The sequence below is a fragment of the Lampris incognitus genome, chromosome 14, assembly GCF_029633865.1.
Source record: "Lampris incognitus isolate fLamInc1 chromosome 14, fLamInc1.hap2, whole genome shotgun sequence".
Taxonomy (NCBI): Eukaryota; Metazoa; Chordata; class Actinopteri; order Lampriformes; family Lampridae; genus Lampris; species Lampris incognitus.
Window position 1 is genome coordinate 47525342 of NC_079224.1, and position 20266 is coordinate 47545607.

Below are 20266 nucleotides of genomic sequence, written 5' to 3' on the forward strand. Positions count from 1 at the left end.
TAGGGCGAATTCTGGGGGGGCTCATGTGGTGGACACGTATTGGGGACAGAATTCAACCCAGGAACTAAGGGTTAAGTCAGGGTTGCCCTGGCAGGTTAACGCAGGGTTAAGTTATGGTTGTCCAGCCAGTTTTCTGATTATTCTTGCCGCCTCCGCTCCGTCGAGCTGTGGTTTGGTGTCTCTCTGATTTACCGTGGATTAAAGAAAGTTGCCTACACGGCTACAGTGTGAACCTACGGTCTTCTCCGTTCCTTCGGCTCTACAGATGCATATTTCACAGCATGTGTGCAGGTGAGACAGTGTGGCTGCAACTGTGTGAACTGTTGACTGGTGTAAATAGTCCATCTGAAACCAGCAGCCGTTATTTCCACACACCTTATAGAAATCTTGAACGCTTGGTTGTCGTCTGCAAAATCCTCCTATTTGTAATATTTCAGCCGCTCTGAAGCATAACTAGGAAATAAATCAGGAGTACATTTCATGAATATTAAATGTGACTGATAAATAGCATATTATGATTATAAATATATGACTCGTGATCAGCAAATATGACTAGTACATTTCAGGGGTTAGTGAGTGATACTGATTGAAATAAAGACCCCCCCCCCCCCACACACACACACACACACACACTCCTACATTTTAAAACACGAGCCAGACCGGCTGACCAGTTCTGTTGTTGTTTGACCCCCAGACTTGATGGCCTAGCGGCCTGTCCAGGGTGTCTCCCCGCCTGCCGCCCAATGACTGTTGGGATAGGCTCCAGCATCCCCGCGACCCTAACAGCAGGATGAGCGGTTTGGATACTGAATGGATGGATGGATGGAACTGTGCAAACTCAGTGCTGCCCCCTGTGGTTGTCAATGACCAGACAGAAAGTAAACTCAGGACACAGTTTGAAGGGAGAACACGGTTTACGTTTATTAAAGACTGATTCCTCTGGCTCTGATGGAGTCAAATACAAAAGCCCAGAACACAAGAACCCAACACTCCCTACCCCAGAACCACCTGACCAGAGCCACCAGGAAACCCCCGAACGAACCGCTCTGTAAAGCCCATCTGTCCGTCAGAATACAGTGTGTGCCAACGGGACAAGCGCTCGAGCTCAGCCCAAAACGTCCCTGACCGTCAGCACCCCAAACGCATCCCATTCACTAGTTCACAGTGGTTAAGAAGGGCTCCTTCGCTCCAGCGGTGGCCTGTTCCACATTCAGAACCAGTTTTTAACAGTCCCAGTCAGAAGCCCGTGCTGAACAGACAGGAAAGCCAACAGAACAGTCCTTGCAGGACCTCTCTTCTCATTCACGTCAATGTACATCTCGTGTTTGTTTTTCAAATACATTAGTAAATGCAACAAGGAAAGCACAGTAACAGGGAAGGTAGACACGTCATCAGAAGTCAGCTTTAATAAAATGTCCTGGATAGAGAAATAAAAAGAGGCTTGTCATGTCTCATACTAAAGGGTTTCAAAGAGGGAACCGAAGGGTGAACCCGGAACCTTCTAGAACAGAGCCTCCGGACTGGTTGTCTGGCTGGTTGTTGCCCCGTGTTTCTCTAACGGGCCCTATCTCAGCAGGTGCTGACACTGAAGAAACAACTGGTTTTCTCAAAGGGTGGAATGACAGTCAGGGCTAGTCATTAACAGAGACACCGGTAAGCAGGTTAGTAGTTGTAGGTTAGTTAGTACCCGCTACAGGACTACCACCGGGCAACTCAACTGGCCAGGGAACGAACGACAGTAAAGATTTAACGGAACCAGAATCAAGCTTCGTATTTAATGGCCAGCTGTGAGTGAATGTCACCGTGGTTGTTGAACAGCAGGCTGTCGGATCACATTCTCTGAGCTGCCGTCAGCTCCGCTCCACTAAGCCCTGATGTTCTGCACCAACCGTGAGAGGAATAGGTAGCAGTCAGTAAGCGACAGTAAGCAGGCACAGTAAAACTGTTAAAAAAGGCAGAACATGAACAGAACAGTTAATGCAGGTTAAGCTAGCAAGGTACTGCTGAATTTTCTCCTCTTAATTCAAAGAAGGGGGGCAGAAGGGGACAAGGCAGGATGGGAGGCTAAAAAATGAAGGATTTCCTCCCTTAAGCAGGAAACTATCGGATATATTTACCCCATAGTTCAGTGACGCTAAAACTGCTACTAACAAACCACAAAATACAGAATTGATTTTATAGTTTAGCTGATGATGCCATCATTAAGGTTCTTTTTTTAATTCCATTTCCACGTGTGTTCCTGCACCATGACGTGAGCAGGCAGTTCCCTCATGTTTGGGCCTGGACACAGATGAAGAGACATCTGCAGATGCTCTCAAACCTTCCAGGGCCGCCGTTTGCTTCCGCCATTTCTCGCCCCAAAAGACGGATCTGTGCAGAGCCAAGTCAGAGGAAAACGTCACGAACTGTGGCAACGTGTAACTGTTTGCCACACATTCCTTCATTCAACCAATCAGCTACTAAGAGCCCTCCTCCTCCTCCTCCTCCTCCGCCAAGATAATGACAATGATTGAAGATCATAAAGATCAGTCTTATTTTTGCCAGAGCTGACCTTAAGAAAGGTCCGCCTTGTCGTCCCCTGTAGTAGAACCACCATGCCACCTTCCCTCTCTCTTATCTCTCTCCCACCAGCACATCAGCAACGCCAAAATGCTTCCCTCACATCCACACGGTTGCTAAAGGAAGCTCCCTATCGAAAGCAAACAGACGATTCCAGGAAGTCGTGTGGCGACGTTTTTCCAAAATGAAAGTTCTCCCAGAGAGGAGAGGAGCTCTGGAGGTGTGGGGTCTGTCCATAAAGAGGGGAGGGGGGTGTGAAGATCACGCACCCTCCCTATCACCGGGCGGCGCCATAGATTGAAGAGGAAGTGTGTGTGTGTGTGTCTGTGTGTTGGGGGGTGCAGCACCCCTCCTTGTTCAGCCGGGGGCGGTCTCCACCGTTCACCGCTCAATTCCCGTTTATGTTGGAGCTCGCCTTCCTCATCAACTTCTTTCCTCCATTTCCTGGTGGTTTGGACGTCTCGGATTACAAGTGCTTTCCCAGCCAGCACCGGTGCCGTTCAGTGAGGCGGGTTCATGGTACCGTGGCCCCTCTGCTGCTTCTGCTTCTGCTGCATGAGGAGCTGCTCCAGGGCCGAGGGGCCCGGCTGCATCATGGAGCTGGACCAGATGGACTGAGGAGAGATGGGGAGCAGAAACCAGGACAGGTTATGGGTCATCAACAGGTTGCTTCTACAATGATGGAAAGGCCACATACAAGTCTGCTGCTCTGACAAACATTTCCACCGACATAGAGCAAGGTAAAATACGTGCAGATACTCTCCTTGTTGGCATTTTGCTGTGTGAAATCATTTAGCGCTTAGGAAAAAGACTTTACAGTTCCTACAGTAAACCAGATAAAGAGATTTTGCTGATGTTCACAACATATTTCAAAAAAACATCAGTTTCAATTGCACACTGTAATTTGTAAGTTACTAGTAATTACCACAACATTGTACTACCATCATGTAGTCCTGGTTGTGAAAGTGTATGTGTATCTGGTACTTCAGACAAAAAAATATCTTTATTGCCCAAATCACTGCATAAAAGAACAACAAGCCAAATGGAAACGTTCTTGTGTTTGCGATGACGTGATCGTGAATCCAGTCAAGACACACCACTGTTCAGGAGCGCTCGTCCACTGACATCATAACACACATTAGCTAGATGAACCAACACTTTCTAGAACAGGCAAACAATTAAGAAAGGTTGACGTGTCAGATCTAAGGGAACATAAACTCAGTGCAAACTTCATGAAGGTGAGAAGACAATAACAGCATCTATTAGGTGTAAGACATTAGGATAGTATCTATGGTAACATATGAAACCAAACTACCCAATCAAGGAAAAGAACACCATGAGCATCCTGCCCTCTGTTACTTCTCTATCATCCATCATCCTTCCCTCTCTGTTACCTCTCTATCATCCATCATCCTTCCCTCTCTGTTACCTCTCTATCATCCATCATCCTACCCTCTGTTACCTCTCTATCATCCATCATCCTGCCCTCTCTGTTACTTCTCTATCATCCATCATCCTGCCCTCTCTGTTACCTCTCTATCATCCATCAGCCTACCCTCTGTTACCTCTCTATCATCCATCATCCTGCCCTCTCTGTTACTTCTCTATCATCCATCATCCTTCCCTCTCTGTTACCTCTCTATCATCCATCATCCTTCCCTCTCTGTTACCTCTCTATCATCCATCATCCTTCCCCCTCTGTTACTTCTCTATCATCCATCATCTTTCCCTCCCTGTTACCTCTCTATCATCCATCATCCTTCCCTCTCTGTTACCTCTCTATCGTCCATCATCCTTCCCTCTCTGTTACCTCTCTATCATCCATCATCCTTCCCTCTCTGTTCCCTCTCTATCATCCATCATCCTTCCCTCTCTGTTACCTCTCTATCATCCATCATCCTTCCCTCTCTGTTACCTCTCTATCATCCATCATCCTTCCCTCTCTGTTACCTCTCTATCATCCATCATCCTGCCCTCTCTGTTACTTCTCTATCATCCTACCCTCTCTGTTACCTCTCTATCATCCATCATCCTTCCCTCTCTGTTCCCTCTCTATCATCCATCATCCTACCCTCTGTTACCTCTCTATCATCCATCATCCTTCCCTCTCTGTTACCTCTCTATCATCCATCATCCTGCCCTCTCTGTTACTTCTCTATCATCCATCATCCTACCCTCTGTTACCTCTGTATCATCCATCATCCTTCCCTCTCTGTTACTTCTCTATCATCCATCATCCTGCCCTCTCTGTTACTTCTCTATCATCCATCATCCTACCCTCTGTTCCCTCTCTATCATCCATCATCCTTCCCTCTCTGTTACCTCTCTATCATCCATCATCCTTCCCTCTCTGTTACCTCTCTATCATCCATCATCCTGCCCTCTCTGTTACTTCTCTATCATCCATCATCCTACCCTCTGTTACCTCTCTATCATCCATCATCCTGCCCTCTCTGTTACCTCTCTATCATCCATCATCCTGCCCTCTCTGTTACTTCTCTATCATCCATCATCCTACCCTCTGTTACCTCTCTATCATCCATCATCCTGCCCTCTCTGTTACCTCTCTATCATCCATCATCCTGCCCTCTCTGTTACTTCTCTATCACTCATGATCGTCCTTTGCACACAGTGACATTTATTTCATGTACCACCAGGGTGCTGTGGTCCTGCTCCCTTCCTCATGATGGTTTCTTTCATGAGAGTTAGATGAGATTTAGTGAGAGTTGAACTATACTGTTGTTCTCATTTTAAGTCTCAAGATTGTTTCTTTCATCCAGTTAACCTCCCACACCCTGCAGGTTCTGAGAACACCCTGGGTCCTGGCGTTACCTTCAGACTGTCTAGCAGAACCGTGGAACTGGACTCCTCCATGGGCGTGTCCTGGGCAGTCCAGGAGTTGCTGGCCGGTCCGCTCTGGTGCCAGCTGGTGTCAGAGGCTGCCGATGATGCTGCTGCTGGCAGGTAATCCAACCCGAACCCGCTCACTCCTCCTAACACAACCACGTCAGATGGTTTAGCAACACTCTAAACATATTTCTTCAATAAAACTCTAACGTGAATCGCTTTTTAGACTTTTTAATCCAGACAGGATTTTTCAAAACACCAGGCACTGCCCAGTATAACCACAGTTCTCTACTGACCGTCATTAGGAGATGACCACTACAACCACGGTCTACTACCACTGGTTACTGGGAGCTGACCAGTACAACCCCAGTCTACTACTGGTGGTCACTGGCAGCTAACTAGCTGTTTAGTATCAACTAACCTGTCTTGTCGGCCTTCCAGCGGTCGACCAGCCTGCGGTCCCTGCTGTCCGGAGTGCCTATAGGCCCGAAGTTGGAGAAGGGCACGGAGCCGTGATTGTGTGTGGGGGGAGAGGAGGGCAGGCTGCTGGGGTTGGAGGAGTGGGGGGACTGGCTCGCTGGTGTAGAGTGGTCTGCCATGGAAACACAACACGGGTTAGACTGAGAACTCTGGGACGGGTTTGGTACAAATGCCATTTGTTTGTTTGTTTGTTTTTATTGTTGGAGACGTGTTGGTCTGGCAGTGTTTGCACTGTGGACACACTTTGTCTCATCTTTTTTCTTGATTTAATTAATTTGTAAATTTGAAAAAATCACGACACTTGAACTTAATGAGTGAAGATTAGTGTAAAGAATGAAAATCCAGTTTAATATTTTTTGTCTTCACGTTGTAACGCCACAAAATCTGCACAGACAATCAGAGTTCTACTTTCTGAAGGAAATGCATTTCTGAAATCATTTGAATTTAAAAAAATAAATAAATAAAATGTTATTTTTATCTTCAGTTACCACCACACCACATTCTTCCATCCATCCATTATTCAACCCGCTTATCCTGCTTTCAGGGTCGCGGGGATGCTGGAGCCTATCCCTGCAGTCATTGGCCGGCAGGCGGGCGGGGAGACACCCTGGACAGGCCGCCAGGCCATCACACACACACACACACACACACACACACACACACACACACACACACACACACACACACACACACAAACACACACACACCTAGGGACAATGTAGTACGGCCGATTCACCTGACCTACATGTGTTTGGACTGTGGGAGGAAACCGTTGCCCCCGGAGGAAACCCACGCAGACACGGGGAGAACATGCAAACTCCACACAGAGGACGACCCGGGACGACCCCCAAGGGGCTCGAACCCAGGACCTTCTTGCTGTGAGGCGACCACGCTAACCACTGCGCCACAGATCATGAATGTCAACGTTACACCGGAGACAGGGATTTGTTAGTGGGCGTGGCTTGGATTTGCGATCACAGATTAACAAAGGCGGAGCTTTTAAAGCGTGGACTGCAGCGAAGGGGAGGGGCCAGACACACCTGAGCTGGCAGGCAGGGAAGGGGACCAGGGAGTCCCTTCAAACAGAGAGTAGAGGGAGGGCTCCTGGTGCATCATGGGAACATCAGGCTTGGTGCTGGGTGGTATGTTTTTCCCGTAGGCTTGGCTGAAGATGCTGTTATTCTGGTAGTTCTCCTACACACATGGACACACACACACATTACAGACCAGGTACACACCGATATTCAGAACGCTGGTTTTGGGGTGAATGTGAACACTGATCAGACCGTCTGTCTACACTCTGCTGTAGACGATCCGTGTCCATCTTTGACTCTGTAAACTGCTGCCCCCGTGTGTCAAAAGCCATGTTTCCAACACAATGTTAAACGAATTTAAAGCAAACTTCTGGAAAGTAAGGCCAAAACAACAGTGTGTTTCAATTAACACATTCCACAGGAAACTAGAAAAGCTGATAAAAATTACCAGACTTTACAGAAACTGCAGACACATTAATAAAATAAAATAAATAAAAATTTTAATTTAATTTAGAAAATTTAGAAAATTTAAAAAAATAAAAATGAAAAAGTGTCATGTTTTGATTTGACGTTTTGGTGATTCCATAAAGTTTTTTACTCACAACTTCAAACTGTGCAGGTAAGTAGTTTGATGGAATTGCAGCTACCACACCTGACCACTGTACCTTCTGTAGATTCAGGGGTTTCAGTGTAAATGTGCGTCAAGTGTGTGGGCAGGTCTTGGCAGTACACTGACCTGTAAGGAGAAGCCAGATAAAGGCAGGAGAGAAGATGACTGGCTGATTACCTCGGAGCTCTCCATCCTGGACTGATTGGGCAGCTGCAGGACAAGGAGAGAAAATGTCATCAAATTAAATTCGGGTTTGTTTTGTTCCTTTTAATTTATTTCATTAAGGCATGTGCAAGGCATTGGTCCTCCAGAGAAATTGCTCTCCTCTACCAGCAGGTTACAAGGTAAGATGGGTAAGTTATCCCATAAACAAAATGAAGCGTAGCAGCCACCATGGACTGTAAATTGAATGATTAGTCTCTGACTCTGACCTCCTCAGTGTCTGAAGACCTGGAATAATCCAGTGACAGCAACCTGGCTGGCTGATGTCATGGTGAATAATTAAGATGGCAGCATCTCACCCATACATTTCAGAAACGATATTACCACTGACTTCCGTTTGTACTCTTAAGGCCTCTTGTTTATTTACTTATTTACCCCCCCCTTTCTCCCCAATCGTACTTGGCCAATTAGCTCACTCTTCCCGAGCCGTCCCGGTCTCTGCTCCACCTCCTCTGCTGATCGGGGGAAGGCTGCAGACTACCACATGCCTCCTCCCATACATGTGGAGTCGCCAGCTGCTTCTTTTCACCTGACAGTGAGGAGTTTCACCAGGGGGACGTAGCACTGGGAGGATCAAGCTATTCCCCCCAGCCCCCCTCTCCACTGAACAGGCACCCCGACCGACCAGAGGAGGCGCTAGTGCAGCGACCAGGACACATACCCACATCCGGCTTCCCACCCGCAGACACGGCCAATTGTGTCTGTAGTGACGCCCGACCAAGCCAGAGGTAACAGGGGGATTCGAACCGGCGATCCCCATGTTGGTAGGCAATGGAATAGACCGCTACGCTACCCGGACGCCCAAGGGCTCTTATTTTATGAGGGTTTGAAGATGTTCCTGGACTGACTGCACTGGAGGACGATCTCTTCACACCGTCCTCCAGGCAGAGTGACGTCATCTAAACCGAAGCTATTGTAAAATGGAGGTGTGCAGGGTAGTGATGCTGGCTGTTGTGCTGGTAGTTATATTCCACAAGTGTCTCTCCACTTTAATTCTCAGCACTTCCACAAAACGTCACAGTGCTGTACTGGACTCTGTGCCCCTCAAACTGGTGTGAGAGAATGTTCCATGTTACTCAAAATCGTTTGATAGAACGGCATTAAGATAGCCCATCTGTTTATTTTGTTTTTGTTTTGTTGCACTCTTGCTGTCCTCTTTAAAGTACACCAACTCAACGCCTAATTCCTCTCATCATGAGTTTATTCTGAATTTACATTTAATGCACTTCTGTTTTGTAAAGCACTTTGTAAAAGTTGTTTTAAAAAATGCTCTACAAATAAAGATTATTCTAAAGGGTCTCCAGTTGTTCACAACAAATCATATGAGGAGGGGGTGAAGGAGAATATTTTGCCCAATTGTCCAGACTTCTTTTGGAATTCCCAAACTTAAGGCTGGAGACAGAGTATTTTCAAGAGCAGGTTGGAGACCGAGAGGACAGGAACAGACTCGGACGGTGTTTAGGTAGGGGTATGGTGGGGTGGGGGTGGGGGGTAGGGTTTAGACTACATACAAATCTGTTTGGTCCAGGAGCAGAGCTAAGAGAGCCAGCCAAGGCCTGGTACAGATCAGGAGGCTTAGTAAAGAGCAGCTCCTCCTCCTCCTCCAAATGTGCTAGAGTTTTTAACAGGTCTGGAGGCAGGAGAGGCGAGCTCTTGTTGTCCTGGTGAGAGATGAAGCAGGAAGAGAGGAAGAGTAGGGGGAAAACAGGAAAGAAAGAAAGAAAAGACAGGGCAGTAAGACAGGTGGAAAGAGGAGAAATTAGGCAGAAAACAGAGGCTGGCGAGCTGAAAAATAACATGTCACAGTTTGGTTGGGCTCTAATAGTGTTGACCAATCCCCACCCCATCCATTACTCAGTTAGCCTACAGCTTTACCCCCAGCGCCCTACACTGCTGTGAGTGCAGAGCAAGATCAGTGTTTAGCAAGGGGAACCCAGCAGGAGTTCGATGCCACACTGTAGCAGTCAGAACTGTGAACCAGACAAGGATTTCACCAGAACCCTGTATTCAAAACATGCCCAGCCAAGCAAATACTATTAATTGAGATCTCCCTGGTCTACGAGCCCCAGATTTATCTACCAGCTGTGTGAGAAATCAACAGCTCTACGGGTAGTATAGGATGCAACTGCACCCCCCACCCACACGATTAAAACACTGCCATTTTGAAATTAATTGTTCAGAACCACAGGCGACGTCTCCATGACTAACCACCACTGCAGCTAGAGACTCCCTGTCCGTCTGCCTGTATGTCTGTGTGTGTGTGTGTGTCTGTCTGTGAGCATGCATGCATGTGTGTGTGCGTGTGTGTGTGTGTGCGCGCGAGCTGTGGGGCCTCATGGACCCAAGCCCAAGGTGCCCTGACCCCTGACCTCTAACCCCATGGAGCTAGACCAGCCCTTTGTGTTCAGAAGGGACCGAGGAGGCAGAGAGATGGAAAAAGACCAAATCAGACAGAAACAGAACAGAATAAAAGAGCAGTGGTCCAGAATAAAGACCTCACCTCAAATGGAGGCCCTCTAGACCCGGAGGACTCCTGGTCTGGACAGAAGCCACCCGGTGGTATTCGCTTTCCCATCCGGTAGGAGGGCTCCCAGTAGAAGTCCTGCATCTTCACATCTGGGTACTTCATCTTCTTGTCCATGCTGGAGAGCGGAGGCTGGGGTTGGGCGGTGGGAGGAGGGGGACCCTGCATGGAGACTGTTTGGAGCTGGTGCTCGTAGAGTTTGAGGGGGTCCTGGGTGGGCAGGTAGTATGGCTGCTGCTGGGGCTGTTTGACAGTCATCTGCATAGGGGGCATCTTCTGCAGAGAGGCCTGGGCCTGGCTCCACAGCGGACCCGAGCCCTCCTGAACCTGCATGTACTGCTGGGCCGCAGAGGAGAAGCAGACTGATCACATGACCTTGACCTCTCCTCAAGGTCAAAGTGCAACAGAAGGGCATCGAAGTCTGTCTTTACAACAATGTTCCCAAAAGTGCAATACTAGACATTTCTGATGCTGGAGACCTTAAACACTGTATAAGCTAATAGCCAACAGTTTAATTAAGTTTTGTCCCAGTGAAGATAATTAGAGATTTGTTTCAAATGAAGTCAAGGGTGTAATGGTGTGTCCTGTGGGTGGTGAGAGAACTATATTGGTGAGGGTGAAAAATATTCTTCCACTCAGGATTTTCTATATTGTATGTGTGGTAGGGATCATTTTTCATTAGCAGCGATAATCGTGAGAATTTTTCTGTGTCCCTAAAACGCTGCTGAAACTACAAGAGTGCATCTCCCCTTCTCCGGTGCTCGGACTTGGCAACAAACCCCTCCTTTTTCCGCCCACTGGAAGAAGGGAAAATACAGAGGCACTGCCACCTGAGGAGTTAGCACTCGATTACAACTATTTAAAACAGGTTTTTCAAAGATTCTGAATCACTGCAACCATGAGAGGTCCTTGACCATACAGTCATAACCGTGCACAAAAATGATTAGGCTGACAGGCCCAGTAGTGTCTGAGATAAGCAACAGACAGCCACACGCACACATGGACAGAAAAACCAGTGTTTTTCCTGCCCTCATAAGACTTCTGCGCAGTGCCCAGGTCGACTGAATGGGAAATATGGAAGAAAAAGTTGTTAATATGCAGAGCTCAAGCTAAAATATCTACCTAACAAAAACGTTTTGCCTGTCATTCCGCAGATGTGCAGCCTCCTTAGCAGACCCTAGCACGAATGCCACCAATATGAACTTGCAATTTCCAAAAAGAAAAGGTCTGCTATGTGACCATTTTGGTCTAACCCTGTATTTATTTTCTTAACACATTAACATGCTGGAGAACCTGATTACAGCCGCGTACATGTGACTTACATTGGGCAGCGAGAAGAATATGCAACACCGTGTTTTAACTGCAACCTAGAGGAAAAAAATGCATAGACTTTTTTGTATCCGGCCAATTACCCCACTCTTCTGAGCCGTCCCGGTCACTGCTCCACCCCCTCTGCTGATCCGGGGAGGGCTGCAGACAAACATGTCGCTGAGGCGTGGGAGTGTTGACACCCATCCTAACCCCATCCCTGAAATACTTTTCTTTTTTTCTTTTAGGGGGAGGGGGGTCCCCCCCCTTTTTCTTCCCAATTGTTTCCGGCCAATTACCCCACTCTTCTGAGCCGTCCGGGTCTCTGCTCCACCCCCTCTGCCGATCCAGGGAGGGCTGCAGACTACCACATGCCTCCTCCGACACATGTAGAGTCTCCCGCCGCTTCTTTTCACCTGACAGTGAGGAGTTTCACCAGGGGGACGTAGCGCGTGGGAGGACCACACTATTCCCCCCAGTTCCCCCTCCCCCCCGAACAGGCACCCTGACTGACCAGAGGAGGCGTTTGTGCAGCGACCAGGACACAAACCCACATCCGGCTTCCCACTCGCAGACACGACCAATTGTGTCTGTAGGGACGCCCGACCAAGCCGGAGGCAACACGGAGATTTGAACTGGCAATCCCCAAATGCATAAAGACATTTTGACTCGTTTCAGCGAGGACTGCCTTAAACTCTTAATCTTGTACGTGAGTACGAGCAAACCGCGCATAAGATGGCAGACTACAGGAACCACCTGAGATTCAGCCTCAGGGGCAGACAGAGCAGGATTACACCTAAGAGCCTGCAAATTCAATCTTTGGTCAAGGGCCACCGAGTTAACAGAAGGCACAGAGCCAGCTGTTGAACAACCAGGTTAGACAAACTAATTTTACCATCAATGCTTTGAAAGCCAAAGAGGAGCAGATCCAACAGAGACTCACGTCACATCTAGAGGAGACCACTTTCCAACGTGTGATTGAGTTCACAGAGAACGCTTGTCTTGCCCAACACGAAAAGTCGAAAGCCAGGCAGCAAAAGAAGTTCGACCTACTTACTGCATGCCACAGACATCGGCAGACAACGGACGCCCTCGACGGCAGACAGAGAGACGGATGCCGAACACACACCGGCGATGTGGACAAGTGGGTGAAGAATCTGTCTGACAGACAACTCACCCAGGCGATCCCTAAAAACAACATCGCGAACCCAGAAGCGGAGTAACTGCGGACAAAAGTTTCAGCCTGCCTCAGCAATGCAAAGGCGCCGCCAACCCAACATCAGTAGAGATGAGAGGAAAGCTCTCACGACCCTCAGTAAGGACAATAACATCATCATCCTTCCGACAGACAAAGGCAGATGCACTGTTGTATTAAACCACAGACTACCATGAGATATTATATATACGTATGCATGCGCTAAAGGATGCAATCTCAACATATGGACCTTTTTTTAACCTCCTAGCGGTCAAGTGATCAAACCCACCTGCTGTAGGCCTGGGAGGTGGGGAGGGCTCTTCCCCATGGGGACCTGCTGGACAGGCTTGGTGGGAGACTGTTGCTGCTGCTGGGACAGTGCCTGGACCTGCAGCTGGACCGACTGCTGCAGGGCCTGCTGGGAGGGAGGCTGGCTCTGGGGCTGCTGGCTCTGGCTCATTGGCCCTGGTCCGGAGGGACCCTGCCCTGGCCCTGGTCCAGAGGGCCTCTGCTGGCTGTAGGGGATGTGAGACTGCTTTGAGCCGGTCTGGGTGTGGGTTCCAGGCTGGAGGAAGGGCCCGGGGACTGAGACGCCCGTGGAGAAGGTGAAGCCAGGGTTCACCTGCAGCCCTGGGAATGCCACAGGAGGAGGAAGGACATAGGCCGGGGGAGGGAAACCTGTCCAGGAACCAGTCAGAACAAATATCAAAACTGGTCTTTTGATCCCTGCACATCTCTGTATGTGTGGTGTTGACCTTCAGTTTGTCTCCACTGGTCAGGATCTGTCTGTTTCTGAACCAAGCTAAACCAGACTGAACCTGGCTGGGGCAAAGCAGGCCAACATTGCCCAGATAAAGGGATTAGTTTTAATTGATCCTCCATAGTTCTGTTTGGATAACAATTAGTTTAGCCCCTCATTCATTCCAGTAGCAGTATTATGTTCATGGTTATGTTAAATTGTATGAGTATGCTACAGCTTACAGAAGAACAGGTCTGACTGTTCTCTCCATCTGTTTGAGTCCAACAATGAGTCAAGCCCCGACCCGGTGTTACAGAAACAGATACAAACCAAACCTCCACCAGCTGCTGCCAATAATGCCTTTCTATCTGGAGTGATAACATATAATGGGATGTTTGTGTGTGTTCATATGTGTATACGTGTCTGAATAGTGATATATGTACAAAAGTGTGTTTGTATTTCTGAAAAAAGAGAGAGGGGAGAGAGACAGAGAGAGAGTGTGTGTGTGTGTGTGTGTGTGTGTGTGTGTATATGTGTGTGTGTGTGTGTGTGTGTGTACCAGGTCGGCTTGGCAGGGGTGGGAAGGCTCCTGGATGATGTATTGGAATGAACTGGGAGGAGCAGGTGGTCTGGGTTTGAGTGACTGGAGTCTTCCTTGCCTCAGAGACCGGAGTCTTCCTCAGCTCTGCCTGGGCTTTCAGCTGTATAATGACAGATCAGTCAGTGAGCTGCATTTCTGTTTTAATTTTTAGTTGTTATTCACATTGTACATTGAAAATTGAACAGTAGAGAGCAGCATTCAAACAGCTATTGAACGGTACATTTGAATATATTTTCAAATTAATTACTGTGAAAAAAAAACACTTTATATCATCAATGTCTCTCTTCTATTAGTCAGAATCTTCAAATCCAGTAGAATCCCATCCTCTACCTGTTTCCCAGCATCAGCAGTTTTCTCGTGGCTGCTCTTCTTCACCTCACTCTTCCTCTTGCCGTCTCTCTTTGGCTCTCCTTTCCCAGCAGCACCGTTGCCTTTTAAGAAGTCGCGGCGCTCCTTGCCTGTGTCCTTCTGGTGGTGGTTGCGTGTAGGCTCACGGCTCTGCTCCCGGGGTTTGATGTTCTCCTGGAGGCAAGAACACCCGAAAAACAGCATGTGATCATGTGACCACACCGATAAAGTTTAATTAATCAGGTCATCTCAGACTGCCGCCCAATGACTTCTGGGGTGGGCTCCAGCATGCCACGACCCCGAGCAGGATAAGCGGTTTGGATAATGGATGGATGGCTGGATCTCAGCCATCCATCTCAGACTGCTCCAATCTTACCAACTGGGCCCGGTGACATCTGAATAAAATCACACAGACTTACTGTCTTCATTGATTTCTAGCTTACTTTTTGGACTTATTCATTTCGACCATCTCGTACACTTAGCTCGCTCTCATTATTTAATGTTAAGTTTAACAAAGAAATGGGGTATCTGCACTAGGACAGAAACTCAAACTACAGACTCTTGTGTTTTTCTCACTTCATATCTTAATCGCTAATATCAACAAATGGTAAATTGAGGAGTGCTTGGAAGCATCTGTGAAAGTCTTATAAACTGTCTTCCCCACCTTGAAGGTGACCACAGGCCGCTCGGTGTAATCCAGCCCAGAGTTCTGGCTCTTCCCAGCCGACAGCACTGACTTGAGGCCCGTGTTGTGGCTGTCGTTGGGCATCTGCTCGCCATTGGAGGACTCCTGAAGGACTGGCGCCTCCTTTTCCTGTGGCTCCTCTATGGCCTGCTCAGGGATGTCAGTGATGAAGAGGAGCAGACCTTCCTCACTCAGCCTACACTGGATCAGCCTGGACAGAGAAAGACAGAAACAAAGCGAAAGTAAGAGACAAATGAACTTTAGAATCAGAATCACGTTTGTTGACCATGTAGGTTTGCCCATACATGGAATGTGACTGGTTTCGTGGCTCTCTCAGTGTACTTAACATAGAATAACAACACAACAATCTTCAGATATAGACACAAGCATTGACTTATACAGGCGAAATAAGAGGTGATTAAGTGCAATGGTTCAGAGAAAATATCAGAGATGCTGAAATAGATGTTAGTAGGTTACTTACATACATGTCTGAGGTAGATGTACATAACACAGTGTACCAGTATACGTACAATGGACAGTACAGTATATACAACACGTACAGTAAAGTATATGTACAGTAGAGTATATACAACATGGTTGGATTTATTGACAGTGTTAAGCGTTCATTTGAATGACAGCCCATGGAAAGAAACTGTTTTTATATCTGGTTGTTTTGGGGAAGAGTTTGAACAGGTTGTGACCAGGGTGTGATGGGTCTGCAGTGATGTTGCCTGCCCGTTTCCTGAGTCTGGAGGTGTATAGGGAGGGCAGGTTAGCACCAATAATTTTCTTTGCAGACTTAACTTTCCGTTGTAGTCTGTCCCTGTCCTGTTTGGTGGCCGATCCAAACCAGACAGTGATGGATGTGCAGAGGACAGACTGGATTACTGCAGTGTAGAATTGAACCAGCAGTTCCTGAGGCAGGTTGAATTTCTTGAGCTGGTGGAGAAAGTACATCCTCTGCTGGGCCTTTTTGATGATTGTGTCTATGTTGGATGCCCACCTTAGGTCCTGGGAGATTGTGGAACCAAGAAATCTGTAGGTTTTCACCGTAGACACCATGCTGTTGAGTATGGTGAGGGGAAACAGTATTGGGGGACTCCTCATGAAGTCCACTGTCATCTCCACTGTTTTGAGTGTGTTCAGCTCCAAGTTGTTATGACCGCACCAGAGGGCCAGCTGATCAACCTCCCATCTGTATGCAGATTCGTCACCATCCCGGATAAGGCCAATGATGGTTGTGTTGTCCGCAAACTTCAGGAGTTTTAACAGACAGGTTACCTGAGGTGCAGTCATTTGTGTAGTGGGAGAAGAGTAGAGGGGAGAGCACACATCCCTGGGGGGGGGGGCACATTGCTGATGGTCCGGGTGCTGGATGTGATTTTCCTCAGCCTCACCAGCTGCCTCCTGTCTGTCAGAAAGTTTTCAATCAACTGGCAGGTGGGGTCATGGTACAGTGAGCCGGGTGAGTTTGGAATGGAGGATATCTGGGACAATGGACCATCAACACCGTTCAACACAATTCAACACCAGTGATGTCCACAAACAGGACCCTTGCATATGTCCCTGGGGAGTCGAGGTGTTGAAAGATGTAGTGCAAGCCAATGTTGACTGCATCATCCACTGACCTGTTTGCTCAGTAGGCAAACTGCAGGGGGTCGAGCAGGGGGCCTGTGATTTCCTTCAGGTGGGCCAACACCAGTCTCCCGAAGGATTTCATGACCACAGACGTTAGGGCAATGGGCCTGTAGTCATTTAATCCTGTGATAAAGGGATTCTTGGGGACCAGGATGACAGTGGAGCTCTTGAAGCAGGAGGAAACTTCACGCAGCTCCAGTGATCTGTTGAAGATCAGTGTGGAAATGGGGGCCAGCTGGTCAGCACTGACTTTAAGACAGGAGGGTGACAGGAGAGTGGCCGGCAGGGAGTGCAGGTGATTGTGTATTGTGGCTTGAGAGGGTGAGGGGTGTGAAAGCTTGCCTTTCAAGCCTACAATAAAACCCATTTAGGTTGTCAGTCAGTTGATGGTCCCTGCAGTGTGAGTGTGTGTGTGTGTGTGTGTGGGGGGGGGGTGTAGTGGTCTCTTGTAGTTGGTAATGTCTTTCAGACCCCTCCAGACTGATGATGGGTCACTGGCAGAAAACCTGTTTTTCAACGTTTCAGAGTCGCACCTTTTTGCCACTCTTGATTTATTGGAATTGGAATTTATTGGAATCTACTTTATTGGAATTGGTCAGGCAAAGAAAGAGACTGACCTGTTGTCAATGTTGCGATGTCAATAGTTCTGAGCTGTATCAATAATAAAACTTTTCATACATTTATTTCTGATTTTTCCCTTTTTCTCCCAATTTAGTGGCCAATCGATCCCTATTTCAGTTCAAACTCCCACCCTTGTACTGCATGTGTTCGCCAACTGCATCTCTGCAGCCGGCAGTCTCGAAGGAGACGCCTCGCCACTCTCGTGACAAGTTGAATCCAGGCCGAACCACTGCTTTTTCCGACACACACAGAGACACATTCATGTGACGAACACAAGCCGACTCCACCCCCCTGCCGAAGACAGCGCAGCCAATTATTGATGCTTCACCAAGTCCGGCCATAGTCGGATCCGATGAGACTGGGGCACGAACCCCGGTCCCCAGTGGGGAAGTGCATCAACACAAAGACGATACCTAGACCGCTACATCACCATGGACCCTATAAAACTTTTTATATATTGAATCAAAATATGAGTATCAACTTGAAATGTCCAGTTTGTACATGTGATGTCCATAAATTATAATAAAACTGGTCATGTGAAACAGAAAAGAGAGGAAAAAAAACAAACACAATCTTTAAAGCCAGGTCAGCGATGGAGGATCACCCACCCAGGCTGACTGTCTGCCACCCACTTCCCCAGGCTTATGAGCCTCTGGTGGCGGGCGTGGACCGGGAGACCCTCCCTGTCCACCAGGATCCCCTGGTGACCCTTAGTGAAGTCTAGAGATCTGAAATACATAAGAAAATACATTAACAACTTAACACAATTATTCTCTAATGTGACTGTCAACTAGACCATATCACACTAACTGAAATTTTCTGAAATTACAGTGGTATTTAATCTGTACTGGAACTGAAGAACATGATTTAATGTTAAAATGTAATTTGAAACCTGGGGAAAAATAAATTATTAACAGTACTTTTCTCTTCTACAGGAATTGTGAGTAATACTACTTGGCCTACTTGTGTAGTCATCAAGGGCTCAGCTCTTACTTTATTACGCTCATACCGCTCCAACAGAACATTTTCTATTGTTCTGGGTAACTACTGTTACCCTGTGCATTGGCTTTGTGCACTGGCTGTTGACACCCATGGCCTATCAGACTTGAATCTAGTTTTTTTTTTACACTTACTTGCACTGTTGTCCCCTGACTAGATCCTTGCTTGTTTTGTATTAACTCAGATGTAAGCCACTTTGGATAAAAGTGTCTGCTAAATGAAATTGTAACATTGTACTTCCTCGATGAATCGGTTGAGTTGTGGCGTCCCTCAAGGCTCAGTTCTTGGCCCCCTTCTGTTTTCTACATGCATGCTGGCTCTTGGCCAGGTTATTCAAAATCATAGTGCATTTTACCATTTTCATGCTAGCAGACACTCAGTTATACATGCCACTAAAACTCACAGATCCTAGCAGCCTAGCAAATCTCACAACTTGCCTCTCTGATATTAAATCCTGAATGTCCCAAAATTTTCTTAAATTTAATGATAAATCTTGAGTTCATTGTATTTGGTCCCCCAAATTCCATCAGCCCTTTTGGAACTAATCTTGGTGATCTGTCAAATAGTCTGACGCAGGCTGCTAGGAATCTAGGGGTAATATTCGATGCCAACCTCTGTTTTGATAATCAAGTCAAAAATGTTGTTCAGTCATGTTTTATCCAGCTCAAGATAATCTCTAAAATCAGATCATTTTCAACATTTGCTGATCTACAAAAAGTTGTACATGTTTTTATCTATTCTCAGCTTGATTATTGCAACGCACTTTATTCGGGTATTAGCCAGGGCTCCCTCCACTGACTGCAGTTGGTACAAAACGCCGCTGCTCAACTCATTAATGAGACAAAGAGGCATGACCACATCACACCTGTACTTGCCTCCTTGCACTGGCTCCCTTTCAGATTTTGAAGGCCTTAAATAATCTTGCTCCTAAATACATCTCTGATTTACTGACCTGGTATACGCCCTCTCGAACTTTACGATCCGCAGATGGAGCCCTGCTGGTTATTCCCAGGTCATGGTTTGTCACAAAGGGTGATTGGTCTTTTGCTGTTAGAGCCCCCACAATATGGAACTCTCTTCCTACTGAACTCAGACAAACTAAGTCTCTAGCTTCTTTTGAATCTCTTTTTAAAACTTTCTCTTTGTGATAACTTTTGGAAATGCTTGATATTTGTTTTCATTTATTAATAATGGTTTATTTTTACTACTACTTCTCATCTCATCTTCAGCCACTTTTCTAGGGTTGGGTCGCGGTGGAGCAAGCTAAGTAGGGCACTCCAGGCGTCCCTCTCCCCAACAATGCCCTCCAGCTCCTCCTGGGGGATCCTAAGGTGTTTCCAGGCCAGATTGGACATGTAGTCCCTCCAGCAAGTTCTGGGTCTACCCCCGGGTCTCCTCCCAGGTGGCCGTGCCTGGTAAACCTCCAAAGGAAGGCGCCCAGGAGGCATCCTAATTAGATTCCTACTAATTTGGTCTTATTCATTTATTGTTGTTAGCTCCTCTTTGCTCAAGTCCTTTGGTCTTATTCTCTTTTTGCCTTGTCTGATTTTTTTTCTTTTTTAAGCACTTTGTAACATTGTTAGGAAAAGTGCTATATATCATATATTCAGAATATATAACTTGAGCATAAAGGTTGTGTGTTTACCTCAGAGCTGGTCTCAGGGCCAAGAATCCCTGTAGCTCAAACTCCTCTGGCAGAGGTGTCACTGGGACACGTGCAGAAAAGACAAGACGTAGAAAAAAAAGAAAGAAATTCAAAGACACAGACAGATGGAAAACTTCAATACCAGGAAAACCTGATTCTCAAGCAGCTTGCAAAAACTACAATTTTTTCAAAAGCTACAAATGTTTTTCCT

General features: G+C 47.2%; 1 protein-coding gene across 3 annotated transcripts in view; it reads right to left on the reverse strand.

Moving 5' to 3' along the window:
• Nucleotides 1-895: 895 nt before the first annotated feature.
• Nucleotides 896-20266, reverse strand: part of smg7 (SMG7 nonsense mediated mRNA decay factor) — a 37834-nt gene continuing 18463 nt past the window's right edge. The window contains exons 12-24 of one of the 3 annotated variants that reach the window (XM_056292559.1): nucleotides 20056-20116; nucleotides 18020-18139; nucleotides 15132-15363; nucleotides 14450-14641; nucleotides 14078-14219; nucleotides 13069-13457; nucleotides 10253-10615; nucleotides 9264-9413; nucleotides 7657-7740; nucleotides 6927-7080; nucleotides 5828-5998; nucleotides 5392-5552; nucleotides 896-3173 (exon numbers count right to left, since the gene is read on the reverse strand). In XM_056292559.1, the coding sequence (XP_056148534.1) occupies nucleotides 3060-3173; nucleotides 5392-5552; nucleotides 5828-5998; nucleotides 6927-7080; nucleotides 7657-7740; nucleotides 9264-9413; nucleotides 10253-10615; nucleotides 13069-13457; nucleotides 14078-14219; nucleotides 14450-14641; nucleotides 15132-15363; nucleotides 18020-18139; nucleotides 20056-20116 (2333 nt within the window). In that variant the 3' untranslated portion in view covers nucleotides 896-3059. The remainder of the gene's footprint in view (nucleotides 3174-5391; nucleotides 5553-5827; nucleotides 5999-6926; nucleotides 7081-7656; nucleotides 7741-9263; nucleotides 9414-10252; nucleotides 10616-13068; nucleotides 13458-14077; nucleotides 14220-14449; nucleotides 14642-15131; nucleotides 15364-18019; nucleotides 18140-20055; nucleotides 20117-20266) is intronic. The other 2 variants (XM_056292558.1, XM_056292557.1) reach the window with 2 other exon arrangements.